Below are 20,835 nucleotides of genomic sequence, written 5' to 3'. Positions count from 1 at the left end.
AACAGGAGAGACTGCTTCTACGGGGATGGGATACACTTATATAGAAAGGGGACAAGAATATTTTCTGATACTATCGAGGCATTGTTAGATGGGTCGGAAAACTGCTAGTTTGGGTGATACACAGATTAAAAGTAGCCGCGGGCAGAGGCAAAAGTGATTCTTGCACTGCTTCTATTGTAATGAGTAGCAGCCTAGAGAACAAGTTACAGGGGACTTCCAGTGCTTCTGGGAGTCATCATGGAACAAGTAAATACATGGGCTGTGTTAGGGTAACTAAGAGTAAGACCAGATGCATGTATACTTGCATGTACACCGGTGCTAGAAGTATGTAAATAAATTTGATAAATTTGGTGTGCTGATCAAGGCTTCAAAGGCAGATATTGTTGGGATATCAGAGACATGGTGTCACACAGATATAAGCAGTGCAGAATTGGAAATTGGGGAGTACAATGTATACAGATAGGATAGACAAGGTAGGAAGGGAGGAGGGGTAATTGCTGTTAGTTAAGAAACACATAAAATCTAAGGAAGCGCATCCAGTTGACATGAGTGGACAGTGCAGTGTTGGTCAGTTTGGTGTGACATAAACACTGGGAAAGGGAAAATGAGAGTAGGAGTGTGTAATAGGCCTAATGACTCTGATGAGTACAACGAACAATTGTGCAGAAAAATAGTGGGCCAGTAAATCAGAATGTCTTGTAATGGGGATTTTAACTTTCCAGATATTGACTGGAACTTGTGGTTGGTCACTCGCACGCCAACAAGACTTTTGTGGATTTATTAGAGGATTGTTTTCTACAGCAACATGTTCGAAGGGGCAACCAGAGTAATCTAGAGTAATACTCTAGATCTGATTATCAACGGTGATGATTCATGCATTAGGAATTTTCAGATAAAGGGACCACTAGGTACAGTGATCACAGTGTACTGATGTGGGATTTATTTAAAGATGTAACTACCATCAAGGGTAAAGGAAAGGGTTTTTGTTTTCATAAAGGTGACTACAGTGATCTCAGAGAGTTTTTTAATTCTGTACAATGGGATCAACTGATGATGTTAAAAACAGCGAATTATAAATGGTAAGCATTCAAGGAATTAATCTTGGATGCTACTAGGTGTTTCATACCATCTAAGAAATACTGTTCAAGATTTAGACTAAATGGATGTCAGATGAACTAATGAGACTCGTGGCACATAAGAAAAATGCTAAGGATACATATAAATTATCAGGTGACACAGAAGCCTATGGTAGATATAAGCTAGTCTGTAATCAAGTCACAACGGAGGTTAAGCAAGCGAAGGCTGATTGCAAGAAATCCTTGACAAAGGATGCAAAGACTTCTTTATTTATGTAAACTCTAGAAGGAAGGGGATGAATCAGATTGGTCCACTTGATGTTGGTGGTTTGACTGTTGATGATCCTGCTCAGATAGTTGACAAACTGAATGAGTATTTTGCATCTACATTCACACATGAGAAATCTGTAAGGAAGGGGAGGGCAGAAGTTTACTAACTCTTAACAGGGAGATAAATGATTTTGTAATAACAGAGAGCAAAGTGGAGGAGAAATTGTTGAAGTTAAACTTATAAAGGCACCTAGGGTAGATGGAATCAATCCAGTAAGTTGAAGGAGGCAGCGAGGGAAGTAAGCAAACCTTTAGCCATAATTATGATAGCATCCTGAGATTAATGAAAGTTCCCTATGAATTGGAGATGTGCAAATGTATCCCCAATTCACAAAGGGGGTTCAGAGTGCGACACAAATAATTATAGACCTGTTAGTTTATTTCTGTTCCGAGGAAAATAATGGAGTCACTGGTTAAAGAAGTGATGCAGGATCTAGACAAGACTGCAGTAGTAGTTCAGACACAGCCAGCGTGTTTGTTAAGGGGAAGCCTTGTCTTACCAATTTGATTGGATACTATGATGTGGTCACAAAGGAACTGGATGTAAAAAATAATTTTGTTATCATATGCTTGGATTTCAGGAAAGCTTTTAATACTGTTGCACATTAGCATTAGTAGAGGCATATGATGCAAGAAAGCAAGCTTATTCAGCTTCAGCTAAAAAAAAAAACAAAAAAAAACACAACCACTACTCCCATTTCACCCCTCTGTTCGTTCGAAATACCTGTCCAGCTGAGCCTTAAATTTGTTTAGGCTATCAACTTCAACAACAAGTGATGGAAGTCTATTCCACAAACCAACCACCCGCTGGCTAAAGGCAAATTTTGGCACATCTATCCGACATCCGTCCTTCCTCAATTTGAATTTATGCCCTCTCAGATGATTATTCTGAGCAAGAGGAAGAATCCCATTGGCATTGAGCATGCTCAAACCATTCAAAGCCTTATACACCTCTATCAGATCACCTCACCGATGCCAAGTCTCCAGACTCTGTAATTTGCAAAACTTAAGCCTTTCTTCGTAAGAGCAACCCTTTGTTCCATTCACTAATCTTGTTGCCCTTCTCTGTACTCGTTCCAGCAGCTCTACATCCTTCTTGAAATGAGGCCTCCAGACCTGTATACAGTACTCAAGGTGTGGCCTGACCAATGCCTTATACAAGGGAATAATCACATCCCTCTCCCTGCTAGAAAAATTCCTGTATATCATTAACAAGACACCATGAGCTACTCTTGCAGCTCGTCTGCAGTGCTCAGAGAACTTCATATCTGCCTGCACAATTACCCCCAGGTCCTTTTCATTCTCTACCACTGTCAGAGTAGTACCACAGAGTTGATACGTTGATCTGGGGTTACTGTTTCCCATATGTAATACTTTACATTTGTCAATGTTAAACTTCATTTGCCACCTCTCAGCCCATCTGCTCAACCTTTCCAGATCCTGTTGCAGCAGCATAGCATCAGTAGTGTCCTTAACAACCCTGCCAACCTTTGTATCGTCTGCAAACTTGAACATTAAGCTTGATATACCATCATCAATATCATTTATAAATACAGAAAACAAAAATAGACCCAACACTGAACCCTGAGGAACTCCACTAATAACATTAGTCCACGATGAGCAGTGTCCATTGATTACCACTCTCTGTCTTCTGCCACTCAACCATCCCTTTATCCATAGCAGCAATTTGCCTCCAATGCCACACTGCTCCAATTTGTGCAGCAGTCTTCCATGCACAACAGTATCAAAAGCCTTTCTAAGCTCCAAATATATAATATCAAAGTTATTCCCTGCATCCAGTTCTTTTGTGATACATCATAGTATCCAATCAAATTGGTCAGACAAGACCTGCCCATAACAAAACCATGCTGTGTCTGAGCTGTAACTGAATTCTTCTCCAGATGATCCTGCAGTGGTTCTTTAACCAGTGCATCCATTAATTTTCCTGGAACCGAAGTTAAACTAACATGTCTATAATTCCTTGTGTCAGCCTTTGATCCTCCTTTGTGAGTTGGGTTTATATTTGCACGTCTCCAGTCTATGGGTACCTCCCCTGAGTCCAAAGGAGCTCTCATAATTATGGCTAGGAGTTTGCTTACTTCCTTTGCTGCCTCCCTTAATATAACTGGATAGATCCCATCCACCCCGGGTGCCTTTTTTATGTTTATCCTCAACAATTTCTCCTCCACTTTCCTCTCAGTTATTAGAAGATCATCTAGCTCACTGCCAAAAATGTTTACTTCACCTGCGACATTTCCCTTCCTGAATAACTCCTCATGTGTGAATGTAGATGCAAAATACTTGTTTAGATTGTTAGCCACCTGAGCAGGATCCTCAACTGTTGAACCATCAACATCCAGTGGACAAATCTGATTCATCCCTTTCCTTCTTGAGTTTAAATAGGTAAAGAACTCTTTTCTGTTTTTCTTTGCATCCTTTGCCAAGGATTTCTCATAATCTGCCTTTGCCTTTCTAATCTCCTTTGTGACTTGGTTACAGACCAACTTATATCTATCATAGGCTTCCATGTCACCCATTAATTTGTATGTATCCCATGCATTTTTCTTCTCTGCCATATGTCTCATTAGTTCATCTGACAACCATTTAGGCCTGAACCTTGAACAATATTTCTTGTTCAATATTGCACCCCTCATGTTGGTATGTAAAGCCTGGTAGCTTCCATGATCAGTTCCTTGAATGCTTCCCATTTTGCATTTGCTGTTGGTAACATCATCAGTTGGTCCCACTGTATAGAATTTAAATACTGTCTCAGACCATCATAGTCGCCTTTACGAAAGCAAAAACCCTTCCCTTTACCTCTGATGGTAGTTACCTCCTTGAGTAAATCCCACTTCAGCACACTGTGATCACTGCCATCTAGTGCTTCCTTTATCTGCAGATTCTTAATGCATGAAGAATCACTACTGATAATCAGATCAAGAGTATTACTCGCTCTAGTTGCCTCCCGAACATGCTGGTGTAGAAAACAATCATCCAATAAATCCACAAAAGCCTTGCTAGTGTGTTAGTGACCAACCCACAAATTCCAGTCAATATATGGGAAATTAAAATCCCCCATTATAAGACTCTCTGATTTACTGGCCCATTCTATTTCCTTGTACAGTATCTTATTATACTCATCAGAGTCATTAGGCCTTTAGCACACTCCTACTCTCAATTATGATTTACCTATGCTTATGTCACACCAAACTGACTCGACCCTGCCCTGTCCATCGATGTCGACTGGCTTCACTTCCTTGGATTTTATGTGTTTTTTAACTAATAGCATAACCCCTCCTCCCTTCCTATCCTGTCTATCCTTTCTGTAGACGTTGTACTCTCCAAATTCCAGTTCTGCATTCCTTATATCTGTGTGACACCACGTCTCTGATATCCGAACAATATCTGCCTTTGATGTTTTGAGCAATACCTCAAATTCATCAAATTTATTTACTAAACTCCTAGCATTGGTGTACACACAAGTATACATGCACCTGTTTCTATTCTTAGCTACCCTAACACAACCCATCTGTTTACTTGTACCCCAATGACTTCCAGCAGTCTCTGAAATATCCTGCAACTTGTTTTTCAGGCTTCTGCTCATTCCAATAGAAGCAGTGCAAGAATCTCTTTCACCTCTGCCAGTGGCTACTGTTAATCTATTCGTCTTTGTCTCCCCCCAAGCTAGCAGTTTTCTGACCCACCTAACACTGCCTCGATAGCATCAGCAAATATTCTTGCACCCTTTCTATTTAAGTGTATCCCATCCCTGTAGAAGCAATCTCTCCTGTTAACAAGTACAGTCCAGGCTGAAAAAGTTTCTACCCCTTGAGCCTTGCACAATCTTTCCAGGGCCGAATTGATCGACAAGGCTCTCATCATATACTCCCTCCTATCGTGTCTGGGCAGAATTGCAGACACTTTCAAATTCAACCCTACTTCACGGCTTTTTTTCAACAGTGACCTGTACTTGTTAAGTAATTCCGCTGGTCTCCTACTCTTAATATCGTTAGTGCCAACGTGTACAACTATATCACCTTTTGCGCCCTTAAAAGATGATATCCGCTCTACAACGTCATCAACCTTTGCCCCTGGCAGACATACCCTGGTCCTGTTCCACCTATCCTTTTTACAAAGCATGTTTCCTGTTTCCCTGACAATAGAGTCACCAACAACTACTAGTTCCTGTGGGACCAGCGCATTCTGCCTTGGGGGCTGCCTCTGTGTTGCAAGATGACCAAGTGCAAGCTCTGGCGTTGATGTGGGCAGCTGAGAGCTTGATGGGCCCCTCAATTTATTTCCTTCAAGGGCATCCATCCTGTCCTTCAAGGTCTCATATAGACCCATAACAATGCTGAGTTGTCACCTAATTTCCTTGCACTCCTTGCATCGTGCACACACAAAGACATCCCCCATGGCAGTATCATGTCCCGTACCCGATTGCTCCACAAACATCAAACAAGCAGTGCATTTCAATAGACTATGATTCAGAGGACAACTGCCCCCCCCCTCAGTTCTCCCCTGAGCCACAGCACTTTTATTAGTTTGAGCCTTTTGCTTTGCTGCTCTGGTCTGAGTCATGATTTCGATTTAATGTCAATAAAATTACAATTTCAGAACAAAATTAAAACCTTAAACTTGTATCCTAACACAGTTATAACGCTATATTTATTTTTCAGTATCGAGTGTTATTTATGAGTTCCCTTTATATAACTTCCGTATCAAGTTATGTATTAATTATTTGTTACGTTTGTACTCTAAGTCATTATATATATATATATATAGTTAAAAGTACAGTTTAATTGAGAATGAAGTTTAACAAGATTAATAGATTTACTGATTAATTGACAATATTATATTATGCACTATACTATACAAAGCTAATGCTATCGAATTCCGGATATGCTGTATCGTGTTACAATGGCGGTAATTACGAACGGTACTTCTACGAACTCTTGATTAACTTCCAAATCTCGCTGTCTCAATTTAGAATAAACTAAGGATCCTGACTAGGTCTATAGCTACTTATAGATAATAATTTGATATAACAATTGGTTAATAAATCGGCTAAATACGGTTAAAAACCTCTCGTTCAACGGAGCTGCAATTTGTAACACGTGGATTTTATACCGTTACCGATACTAAGTAATACCCACAAAATCTCTATCAAGTTAAACTTTAAACTAAGTATTGTAACTAGGAATATAAAACTACTCTAGAAAATAAGTAAATATGCCAATTTAAACTAATAAAACAGAAAATAAATCAGAAAAAACTTCTCTTCTCCAGGAGTTGCAAAATAGCTGCGGCCGCACAGGCTACTCTCGAACCTACACCACATGGAAGACTGCTGTACAGATTGGAGCGGTATGGCATTAAGGACACGTTGTTGCAATGGATAAAGGGATGGTTGAGTGGGAGATGGCAGTGGGTGGTAATAAATGGACACTGCTCTTAGTGGACTAATGTTACTAGTGGAATCCGGTGCTGAGGCCATTGTTGCGTTGTGTATTTATCAATGATATCAATAAAGGTGTATCAGATTTAATGTCCAAGTTTGCAGATGATACAAAGGTTGGCAGGGTTGTTAATGATAGTAAAGACAGTATGCTACTGCAACAGGATCTAGAAAAGTTAGGCAGATGGGCTGAGAAGTGGCAACTGAAGTTTAATATTGACAAACGCAAAATACTGCATATGAGTAGCAGTAACCCAAGAGAAACGTACCAACTCTGAGGTACCACACTCAGGGAGGTGGGAAATGAAAAAAACCTGGGGGTAATTGTGCAGTCAGATATGAAGTTCTCTGAGCAGTGCAGATGGCTGCCAGTGCAGGTCATGGAGTTTTGTCAATGATATTTAGGAATTTTGCTAGCAGAGACAAGGTCATTATACCTTTGTATAAGAAAGTGGTCAGGCTACACTTTGAGTACTGCGCACAGGTCTGGAGGCCTCATTTTAAGAAGGACATAGAGTTGCTAGAACGGGTACAGAGAAGGGCAACAAAATTGGTGAGAGGACAAAGGGGTTCTCTTACCAGGAGAGGCTTAAATTCTGTCATTTGCAGCATCTGGAGACTAGGCACCAGTGAGGTGATCTTATTGAGGTGTACAAGGCTTTGAATGGTTTGAGCAGACTCAATGCTGATGGAATACTTCCGCTTGCTCAGACTAAGAACCTGAGGGGGCATAGATTCAAATTGAGGAAAGACAATTGTAGAATAGATGTGCGGAAGTTTACCTTTAGCCAGCAGGTAGTTGATTGCTGGAACAGACTTCCATCTGTTGTGAAAGTTGATAGTTCTAAATAAATTTAAGGCTGAACTAGATAAACCTTTGGAGTGACTGGATAGATGAAATGGGAAGGTGTTTTTTTTTTACTGATGCTCTATAAGCTTGCCTTCTTGTATCATGCCTCAACTAATGCAGATTTCAAGCTAGAAAAAAGAAGAGATTATCATTCCAGCCTTTCTTGACATCTGACTGTCCTGGGTCAGTAATCGACTTCATAATCCAAAGATCTTAGTTTACTTTTTTTTATCTCTCTTCTTTTTTTTTTTAATTTGCAGTCTGTTTAGTAAAAAGTTCTCAAATTTTAAATAGAAAATTTGGAAAAGTAAAATTACCTTATAAAGCACTCTGAGCCATCCTTGAGTGAACAGAACAGCTTGAATGGAAAATGCCAATCTTTTTGATCCTTGTGCAGTCAGTAACAGCCTAATGACCAATTATATTTTTTTCTAATATTTATGTTATCTTCATAACCATAAATCAGTCATTTACATTTTATCTAAATACCATTTTCAGACCTTTACAGAACAGTTTTAATTTTACCTACTACTGTGGAGAGATATTTCATTAAAAATTACCCCACCCATCACTTCATTTCCATATTCATTATAAATGGAGACAAACTATAATAATGGCATCCAGAGCACGATAGCTAGTATTGGTATCCTGCATTGTTATCATGGAGGACATACAATCCTGTCCAGTTAGATCTTATTAAATACTGTTTAACAATTTTAGCAATACAGGGTCCATCCACATTATTATAACCCCCCCCCCCCCCCCCCAATGCAGACATCACACACACCTAGCAAATCATACAGCTCATGTGTCAAGTTCATACACCACAGCATATAAGGCTTGATGTTCGGCATCTGTGAACACAGTAACAGCCTCTGTCATGGGCAAACACACGACCTATCAGACCTGGAAAAAGGCATGATCATCGTCTATCAGACCAGGGGTGCCAGCATTTCTGAAACAGCGGACTCTGTGAAATGCTCATGTGCTGCAGTGGTGAAAGTGTATCAAGACTGGACGAATGGGACAGTTTTGACAGCCCAACACACAATGGAGCCCCAGCGCCATTGATTCCAGAGGTGAATGTTGGCTGAAACAGTTTGTTGGGGCTGATTGGCATGCTGCTCAACTGGCAATTGCTCAACTGGCATCCAAATGAACTGTGGGTCCACCAGAAAGGGCTCCAACACGACAGTTCAGCAAACCCTGTTGTGCATTGGGCTCCAGAGCAGATACTTGGTGACAGCACCCATGCTGACGGCCATTCATTGCAAACAATGTCATCAGTTTGCACAGCAATACCAAAATCGGACCCCAGCCGAGTGGCAACGGGTGGCCTTCTCCGATGAGTCACAGTTTCTGCTCCACCGAGTGGTTGGACAGTGACGTATTGGGCATGAAACCTCCGAGAATAGACACCTGGATACGATTGTTGGCAGAAGGCAGGCTGGTGGGTGCGGCGTTATGGTCTGGGGAATGTTTTCCATGGCATGGCATGGCTTGGGTCTGCTGATACCTCTGGAGGGCACACCGAACGTAAATGGTTACCTGTCGGTCATCGCAGATCAGGTACACCCGTACATGTTAACCGCGTTCCCTGGGGGCGATGGTATCTATCAGCAAGACAATGCGCCATGCCATGTCGCCAGAATTGACCGTGAGTGGTTTGAGGAGCATGATGATGAAGACTTCAAGGTACTCCCTTGGCCACCAAATTCCCCAGATCTTAACGCAATTGAAAATCTATGGGACCACCTTGATCGACACATCAGACAGATGGATCTTTCACCATGGAACTCCGGGGTGCACTGCAGTCTGCACGTTCACAGATACCCGTAGCAACCTTCCACAGACTTATTGAGTCCCTCCCACAGCAGCTGGCTGGGGTGCATGCTGCAAAAGGCACATATTCTGGATACTAGGCAGGTGTTCATAATAATGTGACTGGACCCTGTATGATTATAATATAATTTAGAAATTATGCTACATGGTTGTTATCCATGTATTAATTTTTGAAATGAACCACCCTTTTACTGCACAGATCATGAAAAATTAATTCATAACTAAGTTTTTTGACCAAATTCCTAAACTTATTAAAGCACTTAATTAATAAACTAATTTTGTTTCAAAAATTAATCCAATATGATTATAGCAGTCTAGTAGTTATAGCAATATGATTCAGTGCTGTCTGCTGTTTTCAGATAGTTTCTAGGCGATCCCTGCACATTTGTCTTATAATCATATAGATTAATATTGCAAAAGCAGTGCTTTATCCGTACTCTTCTTTTTTTTTCCAGTAATATATATCCTGACCAAATTGCTACACTTTTGACCAAAATGTGCTTGAAATCTGAAGTTATTAACAAGAATAAGGTTCCAAAAATAAAAGTTGAGATTCCACCAACCCGACATGATGTTATTCATGCTCGTGATATTATAGAAGATGTAGCAATTGCTTATGGCTATAATAATATTGAAAAGGTTATTCCAAAGACTGTCACCATTGCTGAACAGGTAATATTCTTAAAAATTTCAACAAATTTGTTAAGATTTGGGGAAAGGACTGGAGAAAATTGAATATTACTTACTTTATATGCAGTCATATAAAGTACACCTATAGTGCTGTTTTAAACATTCCCATTATTAATAAAAAATGAGCAAAGAACATTTCATATTTAAAATTTTATTATTTTAAATTTTTTAGCAAAAGTGAAACTTTCATTTCATAATACTCAGGATGGTGGCAATTAAAGTTCTGCTGCATTGCACCTGTGGCAAACTACTGAAGGAATCTTTTACTTTTGATAAACACACACTGTAGAGATGAAATAAACAAGAAATATGCAGAGAAAAAAAATTTTTTTTTGAAACATCACATGGGTCTTATGTGGTTGATTGCATACAGATGAGAGTTACATCCTGGTGTATATTATTATAGTGGGAATTCATGATTTTCATGAACATTTTATTATAGGTGTAGCCCATTTTAATATTGAGTATTAATATTAATAAATAAAGGCTGAAAACGCAAAGAAGCTAGATTTCTTTGCATCTCTGCTAATATCAACAATAATTGATATTATCAGAAAAACACACTTTGTATCATGTCTGTTAATATCAACAATAGTTAGCATAAACAGAAAAACATTTCTGCATGTCATTTTCGACACCATTCATTGAAACAAGCATAGTGCAGTTTAATATGTGTTAGAGGCTATAGAAACACATATGCCAACTTCTAATGAAACAGGTTGTTCTGCTGTGTAAGGCAATATCAGTCACCTCAGTTTTTGCTTGAGAGTTTTATTTTCCATCATATACAGTCAAACCCCTCTATAACCAAATTCTAAATAAATTCTCCCTATAGGAGAATTTTTGGTTTTCAAAGAGATTTATATGTAATTTTCTCTCTTAATTACATACTGCTCAGCTTCATTCACACAGTTTCTCCTCTCTGGAAAGGATCTTTCATCTGTAAAGGATCTATGAGAAGTACTGTTAAGTTTAGCAGCATTGGCTGGGTTGATTATCTACAACTTTGTCTCTCCTTATATATATATATATAAGCATGTAAGAATAAATAAGTTTGCATAGATGGAGGTGAAAATTACATAAAGTGCCAAGGACTAGAAGGGTAAGGATAGTAGAAAAAAGAAGTAAAGTAGATTTGAAAAAGGCAAAAAAATGTTAATATCCTAAAAGTTATGATGAATTAAGAAAATTGTGGGCTGAATCGCAAAGCCAATTTGAAGTTGAAGGAACTGTAAAGTAAAAATATTGGTACCAAATAATTAAACAAAATAAAATAAAATAAAATAAAAGGTGGTAGAGCTGTCATCAGATATGGTTGGGCAAATTTAGTTATAAGTCGAATACAGGGATGGCAAAAATGCAAAATCTGATGTCAGCAGAAGTAAATATTGATACATGGTCAGGTTATTCATCAGGGGTCTACACCTGACCATGCATCAAGAACTGTGTTTCTGTACTTGTCCATAACAGTAGAAGAAATGTGAAATAAAGCCAAAAAGAAAAAAATTAGCACATTCTTTTACAGTATGGACATGGTAGTTCCAACGCAATGTCAGTGATATGAAAATTATTAAGGTAAAAATAAGGATAAGGCTAAAAAATATATAATTAAATGTTTTCAGAGTGGGAAAAAGGTTTTGAAATATATGTAGATTTTTGAGTAAATATGTAAAAATATTTTAGTGTTGGAATTTTGGGGATTAGAAAAATTTAAAATAATTTAGTAACAAGCACATGGTATAGGAAGAGCTATTAATTTGAGGATGAAGAAAGGATCAACGCGTAGTTAAATAAAGATGAAAATAGCAATAGAATGAGGATAGTTGGAATGTTCTTATCGCCCTCATATTGCACGAATAGCTCTGCGAACGGGAAGAAAGGTAGAAATAGAAAGTAGAAAGGTAAAAAGTATAGAAAGAGTTAATAAAACATACTGAGCTAGCTGGAATTGTAAAGCCCAACCTTTTAGTAAGGGCCCTGGCTTTGTAAAGAGTTAGAATAAAGAGGAGATGAATACCAAATGCTTGTATTGCAGGGATAAAGCAGGCAAAAATATATGTAAGTCAAAACAAGTCTGGAAACAAACCAAAGGTATAATAAGAAAGGGAACGATACCTGGAGTTTTCAAGTAAAATGTAGCAGAAGGAAGATGGCAGGAAAATAAAGTGCACATATTTAAAAGAGTAGATGAATGTATCTAAAGCATAACTACATTAGTGACAGCTACAGAATAAAGCAATTTATAGCAGCATAACGGACTTGATAGAAAGTTGTGAAGAAGTGGAAATAGATATGGAAATATGGATATGACCTCTATAGTCATATTTTGAACAAATTAAAGCGTAGAGATACATAAGAGTAGCATTAGAAAAGAGAAAGCATATCTATAATGTAGAAAAGTGGTTGGAATAAAAGGACTTTACCAATATAAAGTCAAAAGATATACAAAATAAAACAGTTCATAGATAAATAAACAGTATTGAACATAGCCATAATAAAATGAATAGAAAATAGACCAAGTGATATGGCTACTATATACTTAGCAAAAAGGATGTTGTATAATCCTGGTATATAAATTGAAATTATACCAATTAGAAGGGGTATAGTTATGCTTATTTCCTGCTATTTATACTTGCATATGTAAGCATAAATAGCAGAAAATATGCCAAGGACAAAATAAAATCCTAAGATGGAGAGGCCAGATTAAGACTTAGGAATTATAACCTGTAGTCCAAGATGGAGTGAAACAAAATTGAAGTAATATCAGTAATTATTTCTGTAAAAATAAATAAATCTATTGTTGATAGAGTGGCAGAAATCCAAAAGTAGTTTCAGATGTGAATCAAAAGGTGAAAGGGTGTAGTAAGAATCCATAAGATGTTAATACAGCCACTCCCCAGCTTATGTAATACTCGACTCATGGAAATTCGACTTTATGTAAGTTTTTGCTGGCCGGTGCAAACTTAAAAATATCATGGAAACTAATTTTGGATCCTATGGGAATAAATGGAGGTATTGTGAAAATATCTTAATGTGAACCCAGTGACACATTGATTTTTTTTTTTTGGTAATTTGTTTCAAGACCTCAGAAGTTGAAATTTTCGCTATATAACTTAAGCTGTTTATTTCTCTAAAAGGTCATTTTTATAATGGGAATTGCACTACACTTTCATTATTATCATGTTCTGTTATAAGAATCAGTTTTGAATGCTGCCTTTGTGATATTTTTCTAAAACACATTTCTGGAGGTCACTACCATAAAATGATAAAAACAATTTTCACTTTCCAGTTTATTGGGCTTTTCTGTTAGTGCAATCAATTATAAACGGGTAGTAAACTCGATCGTATTGTATGTGCGATAACTGAAATTCTGTGGGTTTTTACATTTCTGTATTATGGTGGAATACTGAAATTTTCAATCATATAAAATAACGTAAATAAATTTTCAGAATCTTCTCTTCATTCCTATTTACTTATTGCAATTGTGAAGGGAAAGGGACCAGCGAAAAGTGCTAGGAAACGAAACAAAATTGATTTAGAAATGAAGATGATTAATTAAGAAGTATGAAGCAGGACAAAGTTTATCTATTGCACGGAATTAGGTCTCCCTGCTTCAACAGTGACTACTATTTTAAGGGATAGTGCACATATAAAAGAACATGTTAAAGGATTAATGCATTTAAAATCAACAGTGATCACAAAACAGCGTTCAGGTGCTATATCGAAGATGAAAAAGCTATTAATAATATGGATGGAAAATCAGATTCAGAAGCAGTGCCCCTGGGTTCAATGGCTATTCAAGCAAAAGCAAGAAGTATTTATGAAGATATTAAGGATAAGTACGGCGAACCCCAAGCCAATATCATGGCAAGTAATGGGTGGTTTAATTGGTTCAAGCATTGCACTGGTTTCAAAAACATTAAAGTATGCAGTGAAGTCGCCAATGCCGATTCTGCAGCTGCAGAGAAATTTTGTGGTGTTGGGAAAAAAACCCTTCTAAATCTCCACAGCCCTCAACTTCCGTAGCGGCATGCTTATCAGCTGGAGAGTTAATTCTGGCAACAATGCTCGAAAGGTAAAAATTGCTGATGTTTATTCCTGTCTCCTTTCTCTCTTTTTGTAATTTTATAATTTTGAAATTTTGTACTTTTGTAATTTTTCCTGTGCATGAGATAAAAAAATTGAATAAATAATTCTATTTACATGTTTGTTGAACATCTATTTTTTGCTTCAATCAAATTTAATCAAACTTGTGAGTGCTGCATAAGCATTTAGGGAAATTTGACCTATGTAAAAATCCGACTTGCGTAGAGTTCCGCGGAATGCAACCCTTACAAAAGTCAGGGAGTGGCAATATAAATAAAAAGATCCACGGAGTTGAAGAATCCGAAAATGAACAAGTACTGAATAAAATTTCATTAGTAATGAATATGCACAATAGTGAATGAAATTAGTATATATAACTAGAGCAAATAAATCCAAAGGTGGATATTGAAAAGTATGAAAACTTTTTGGATACCTTAAAGTAGCTTTAATACTTGAAAGAACCAAGATCCAAATAATGCAATTACCTGCATATATTATCCGTGCCTGAAAACAAAATTTAAATATCGATAAAGTCTCAAAAAGGGAAGTGCATTATCAGTAATTTCATAAAGGATTGTTAAAACATATATCAAATGAATATATGAAAGAAGTGGATACTTAAAAAGTAGGAACTTAGTGAGTAAAGAAACAAAGTAATCATTCCGATGAAAATAATTCCATAAGAAATCATGTATAGCTATTACTCACCAAGTAGTGGAAATCCCACTAAATAATATTACAACTGTACAAATGTGAAAAGAACTGACCCGTTCATAGTAAATTATAACTGAATTTATTCTTTATCAAATGGGAAACTACGTTGAAACAGTATTTTATAAAATAGATAGGGATGTTATTATTAATTAGCTTATTGTAAAGAAGTTTAAGAGCTTTGGTGAACAGTAAATGGTTACTGCATATGTTAACCAATCTAATAATTTGAGTACAAATTGCATTTTTATGTACTTTGTTGGAAATATTAGAGTGCCAATTAGTAAGGTAGATGACATCAAAGTTGAATTTAATTTTTATTTTTTTTGACTTATCTATTCTTACATGTTTATATACTTTTGCATTCTTTACTGCTGCTTTGCACATTTTGGTGCATTTGTTATACCTTGCTTATTCATTTTTTATTTTCCCATCAACTGTTACTTTGACTTTAAATTACATTTAATATATTATTATTATTGCTCTTATATTATTTCTCCCTGATTGGGGGGTTCCAACTTGTGACGGGTATTGCTACCAAGTATACACGGTGGTTATTGTTATGTCTGGTGTTACTGTAGGTCGAGGAACTCTGATTATGCCACAGGTATTCAGGATTGTGACTTTCTGGAGTTCTCGTAGGTGTTCGCTGGGAAACCTATTGCTGCTAGGCTGTTATGTAAGGTCTTTGGCACCATACCTCTGGATGACAAGATGATCGGGATGGTCGTTACTTGTTGCATATGCCACATCTCTTTGATCTCCTGTCTTAGGTTCGTATACTTCCTAATTTTTTCCCCATGGGTTTTCTGCAGGTTTCCAGTGTTGGATACCACTATGTCAATCAGATAGGTAGCCTTTTCCTTCTTGTCCACAAGTGTTATGTCCGGTCTGTTGTGTGGGATTGTCCTATCCATTATTATGGCGCGGTCCCAGCACAGCTTGTGGATTGGGGTCTCTAGTACTGCCTGGGGTTCGTACTTGTAGTATGGTACACTTTCTTCAATCAACTGGTATTTCCTTGCTAGCTTCTGATGTATTATCCTGGCTACCTGGTCGTGTCTATGAGTGTACTCAGTCTGGGTGATCACCTTGCATCCTGTGGTGATGTGTTGGATTGTTTCTGAGGCCAGGTGGCATCATCGACATGTCATCGGACACTCCGGGCTCCTTGGCGATGTATTTTCTATAGTTCCCGGTGTTGATTACCTGGTCTTGGATGGTGAGCATGAATCCTTCAGTCTCGGGGAAGAGCATTCCGCTCGTGAGCCATGCATTGGAAGCAATTTTATCTGTGATCTTGATGGAGATCATTGTAGTGTCTGCCATAGAGTGTCTTCTCTGCCTATCTTTCTAGCTTCGTTTGTGCCTCCTGGAGTACTGCTATGTGTAAATGACAACTTTTACTATGTGCAGTGCCATTTTTCCCCTCGCGGCAGAAATTTTAACTAATTTTTTTTCTTCTATCAATCACTTTCCCATACCCTAAATGATATACCCACCGATATTATTATTATTATTAGCGATATAGTGCAAGGAAGCCTGAGGCTTATGCTGCACCAGCCAAAAAAATTTCTGAATTACCCAGAGAGAGAGAGAGAGAGAGCGAGAGAGAGAGAGAGCGAGAGAGAGAGAGAGAGAGAGAGAGAGAGATTCAGAAGTAGAAGGGAATCACCAAGAAAGAGAGGAATGATTATATCCAACTCAGAATCCTGGGTATGCCAAGCCCATACTCACAAGATTTGAGCCAGGTGATTATAAAATAAGTTTCCCTATTCAGGAGACCCTAGTGTCAAAATGCTTCGAGTTAGTGCTGTGAAAATTGGTGGGTATGTCATATGAGGAAGTAATTTGTAGAAGAAAAAAAATTAGTTCAAATTTCCGCTACGAGGGAGAAAATGGTGCTGCACATATGTAAAAGTTGTCATTTACTTCAAGACACGCTGCTTACACAAATGACATTCTTTAGATAAAAGCAGAAAGGCCAATGCCACCGTCAATAACCATTATGGCTCTTACAAAAAAGGAACGTGCTCTTTTAGTAAAACTGTTCTACCAGAATAATAGTAATGCTAATGCAGCACAACGTGAATATCAGAAACTTAAGGTTAGCGTAAAGGACCTTTGATGTCAGTGGGGCTTCGAAAACTAATAAAGAAATTTGAAGCAACCGACCTGGGAGTTAGGTGTAATTCCAGGCAGGGGACAACGATGTATCGGAATAGAGGTAGTGGATGAAGTGGTGGTTGCAATGGTCAGAATGCACAACACTACCAGTCAGCCTGCCAGAGATGTGTCAAGAGACTTGAATCTTCCTTGGTCTACTGTATGTAAAGTGCTTCGAATAATTTTATGGTGGTTCCCGTACAAGATTCATGTAGTGCAAGAACTAAAGTGTTGTGATCAGCAACAATAGACTTTTCTCTATGATTTCTGGCTCATATGGAACTTGAAGATACATGGGCTCGAATGATCTTGTGGTCTGATGAGGCACATTTCACTCTTCATGGGGCTGTAAATGCACAGAACTACCGAATATGGGGAACTTCTCGTCCATCTGCTGTGCATAAAAGTCACTACAAAGTCCATATGTTACAGTATGGTGTGGATCACAACAGAGTTTATAATCAGACCATTTTTCTTTGAAGAGTCTACACCTCATCCTCCCCCCCTGTAAGGTGTATGGTAACTAGTGCATGGTACTGCATTCTTCTAAGAGATCACATTATTCCCGTTCTTCAAGAAAGGCAATGCTTGGAGACCGTAGTGTTCATGCAAGATGGTGCCCCTCCCCACGTTGGTTGAAAAGCGAAGGAACTGCTCTGTCCAACATTTGGAAATGATCGCGTCATTTCTAGAGACTTTCCACGGTTCTGGTCAGCCCAATCAGCAGATCTCAATCCCTGTGATTTCTGGCTAGGGGATACCTGAAAGACAGAGCTTACCGTGGCGGCATATAGACATTTGTCAATTTGAAAGCAAGCATTAAACAGCATGTAGCCAACATCCCCAATGAGATGCTACACAAAACTGTGTTGCACGTAGTCCTCCGTTTTCAGAATGTCATCTGAATTGAAGGAAAGCACATAGAACAATATCTGTAGATTTCTAAGTTCTGATATTAAAATCTAATCCTAAGTTAAGTATTCCATCTTATGTTTACAGAGGAAAAATTGTGAAAATTGGTCAATTTTCACAGTGCTATCTCTAACCATTTTGACACTAGGGTCTTCTTGAATAGGGAAACTTATTTTATAACCACCCGGTATATATATATATATATATATATATATATATATATATATATAAAATTATTTATTGCTATCTAATAAAGTTTTTTTTTTTTTTTTTTTTATGAAAACTCCCAACACAAAAGGTATCAAAACCTATAGTACTTGGTACCATGCATGGGTTGAAGGAGTAGTATGGGAGGGGGCAGGTATGCTGGAAACTTTGCTCTAGAGACATTTAATAAGCAAAGTGGTGAAACAGATGGATAAGCACTCCAATAAGCTAAGTGTATTGCACCAGTTGATGAGCGTCATCTACCACCTAGAAGTAAGGGCAATATCCCAATACAGCCAAGCTAGAGGTATTTATATAAATAAAATTATAATAATAACGTAAAATGGGTAAGTGTGGCTTTAACAAAGGAATAAAATAAAATTAAAAATGTAACAGGCTCAATGAAACTGAAAATATCAAGTCTAGAAAAGTTAAAAGTTTGATATAAGTGGATCTAAACTAGTTTTTCTGTACACTTTGTCACGAATCTGGACATCACAATCAACGTTGAAGCAGGTGGCTAGCTTAATGGAGTTCTTGAATGAAGAATCAAATCTGTTTATCCTGGAAAGTTTAGACTGAAGTGTTGAAGTGATTCCAGTAGTAGTAGTAGTCTTGGATGAAATTCACCACTGAATAAAGTGCCAGAAGTTAAGGAAGTCACTTTGGCCAGTGAACATTAACAGGCACTATTTCAATTTGTTGGTACTGTTGATCTCGAGATGATACAATAGGATGAATAAATAGCTTGGCATTTAACCATCTGATGAGAAAATGTTCAGCTGACATGATAGGCTGATAGCTAGATTTCAGAATGAAAGACTAGATTAGTGATACATAGAGGAAGTGAAGTAGGATATAGATGACAAAATATTTCTGTATAGTGTTTGGATTATGATTGAAAGTGAAGTTGCACAATCAAAATACTATTAGAATGGAAGACCAAAGATTTGTGGTGGAGTGAGAAAGGAAGTTGGAATACAGATGTACTCCTAAAAATTTAAATTTAATCTGGGGGAATTAACTTAGTTTGGGTTCTGACTTGTAGGAAAAAGGAGATTGTCAGTGGTAGATAAATGGTCTTTGAGGAGTTGACATGAAAACTAAAAGTTCAATGTAATACAGGAAGTCGTCAATCAGTCGTTGAGTCCTATACAATGAATTGAAAAGGTTGACATTGCTGGAAGGGGATGGAAAAGCCAAGAAAATGTCATCTGCGTAAATGCTGATGGGGTAATTTAAAGAAAAGGAAAAGAGTATGGCTAAGAAAAAGCTGAAAGCGCTTCTCTTTGGGAACAGGCCTAAACTAGTGGTCCGAATACTGGTTGTGGATTTGTCAGAGAAGATAAACGTGATTACGGGGTGGGGGTCCTGAGATGCAGTAATAATAATAATAATAATACCATGTTTTGTCAGTATGGGATACCAGTTAAACGAAACATTAACCAGTATCCTTTTACATGTCCTTTGAAATGCTGTTAATGAGAATTCATTAGCTTACCAACATAGTACAGTTTCAGTCAATATTTTCCAATACTTTGTCACTCAGGACACAATTGCTACTATATGTACCATAATTAAAAGCAAAACATTGCAGCACCCCTAAAGAGTGATTACCATTAATCTTAATGGATTTGTTTTTAATTTTGTGACATTCCTTAAAACAGCTTGCATAACCTTACTGGTTGAGAGTCATTGGTGTCAATAGCTGTGATCTGCCACTAGTATGTTGACAACTATATAAAATGCCACTAGTGAGTGGTATGTATATTCCACAAAATAAATAATTTCCCTCTATTCTGCTTCTATTCATACAGAATGGGTGATGTATTCTTTAAATTCCAGGTATGTGCATAGCATAGGAGCCACAGCTATATGTAGCAATTCGTTTTGCTTCAAGTTGTCATTGAAATGCTCTGGATTTTGCAGTCCCTTGGTTCTCATGGCTTTTTCCTGAGGAAATGAGACACCACTGGCAGTCTTTCTCTTTAATTTCTTTCAATCATCTGTGATTAATTAATTTAGTATTAACAGCCTAAACAATGTAAGGAAGCAAACTTATTTTGTCTCAATCAATAATTGCCTATTTATTAAAAATAACTATGCAGTTCCAACTTTCTGCAATGGATAAAGGGATAGTTGAGTGGTAGAAAACAGTATTTATTAATGGGCACTGCTTTTCTTAAACTAATATTATTAGTGGAGTTCCCCAAGGTTCAATGCTGGGCCCATTGTTGTTTTCTATATTCATTAATGATATTTATAAAGGTATAACAGGCATAATGTCTAAGTTTTCAGAATTATAAAAAGGTTGGCAGTGTGGTTAATAACAGTAATCAAGGTGTGCTATTGCAACAGAAACTGTAGGAATTAGACAGATGTGCTGAAGTGTGCTGTGGTGAGTTTAGGTGAAATGAAATGTGTAATGTACTTCATATGGGTAGCAGTAATCCCAGATTAATGTACCAGCTGGGTGGTACTATACTTAAGATACTGGAAAATGACAA

The 20,835-nt window shown here is 37.6% G+C and overlaps 1 protein-coding gene across 2 annotated transcripts in view; it reads left to right on the top strand.

Moving 5' to 3' along the window:
• The window catches only part of beta-PheRS (phenylalanine--tRNA ligase beta subunit), a 333,270-nt gene that overhangs the window by 168,851 nt on the left and 143,584 nt on the right, over positions 1-20,835 (top strand). For both annotated transcript variants that reach the window (XM_090383545.1, XM_090383544.1), the window contains exon 12: positions 10,012-10,228. In XM_090383545.1, the coding sequence (XP_090239671.1) occupies positions 10,012-10,228 (217 nt within the window). The remainder of the gene's footprint in view (positions 1-10,011; positions 10,229-20,835) is intronic.

The sequence above is a fragment of the Mastigoproctus giganteus genome, chromosome 10 (genome assembly GCF_048544385.1).
Source record: "Mastigoproctus giganteus isolate SK-2022 chromosome 10, ASM4854438v1, whole genome shotgun sequence".
NCBI lineage: Eukaryota > Metazoa > Arthropoda > Arachnida > Uropygi > Thelyphonidae > Mastigoproctus > Mastigoproctus giganteus.
The sequence above is the reverse complement of the archived record's forward strand: the minus strand, read 5'-3'. Positions and strand labels throughout refer to the sequence as shown.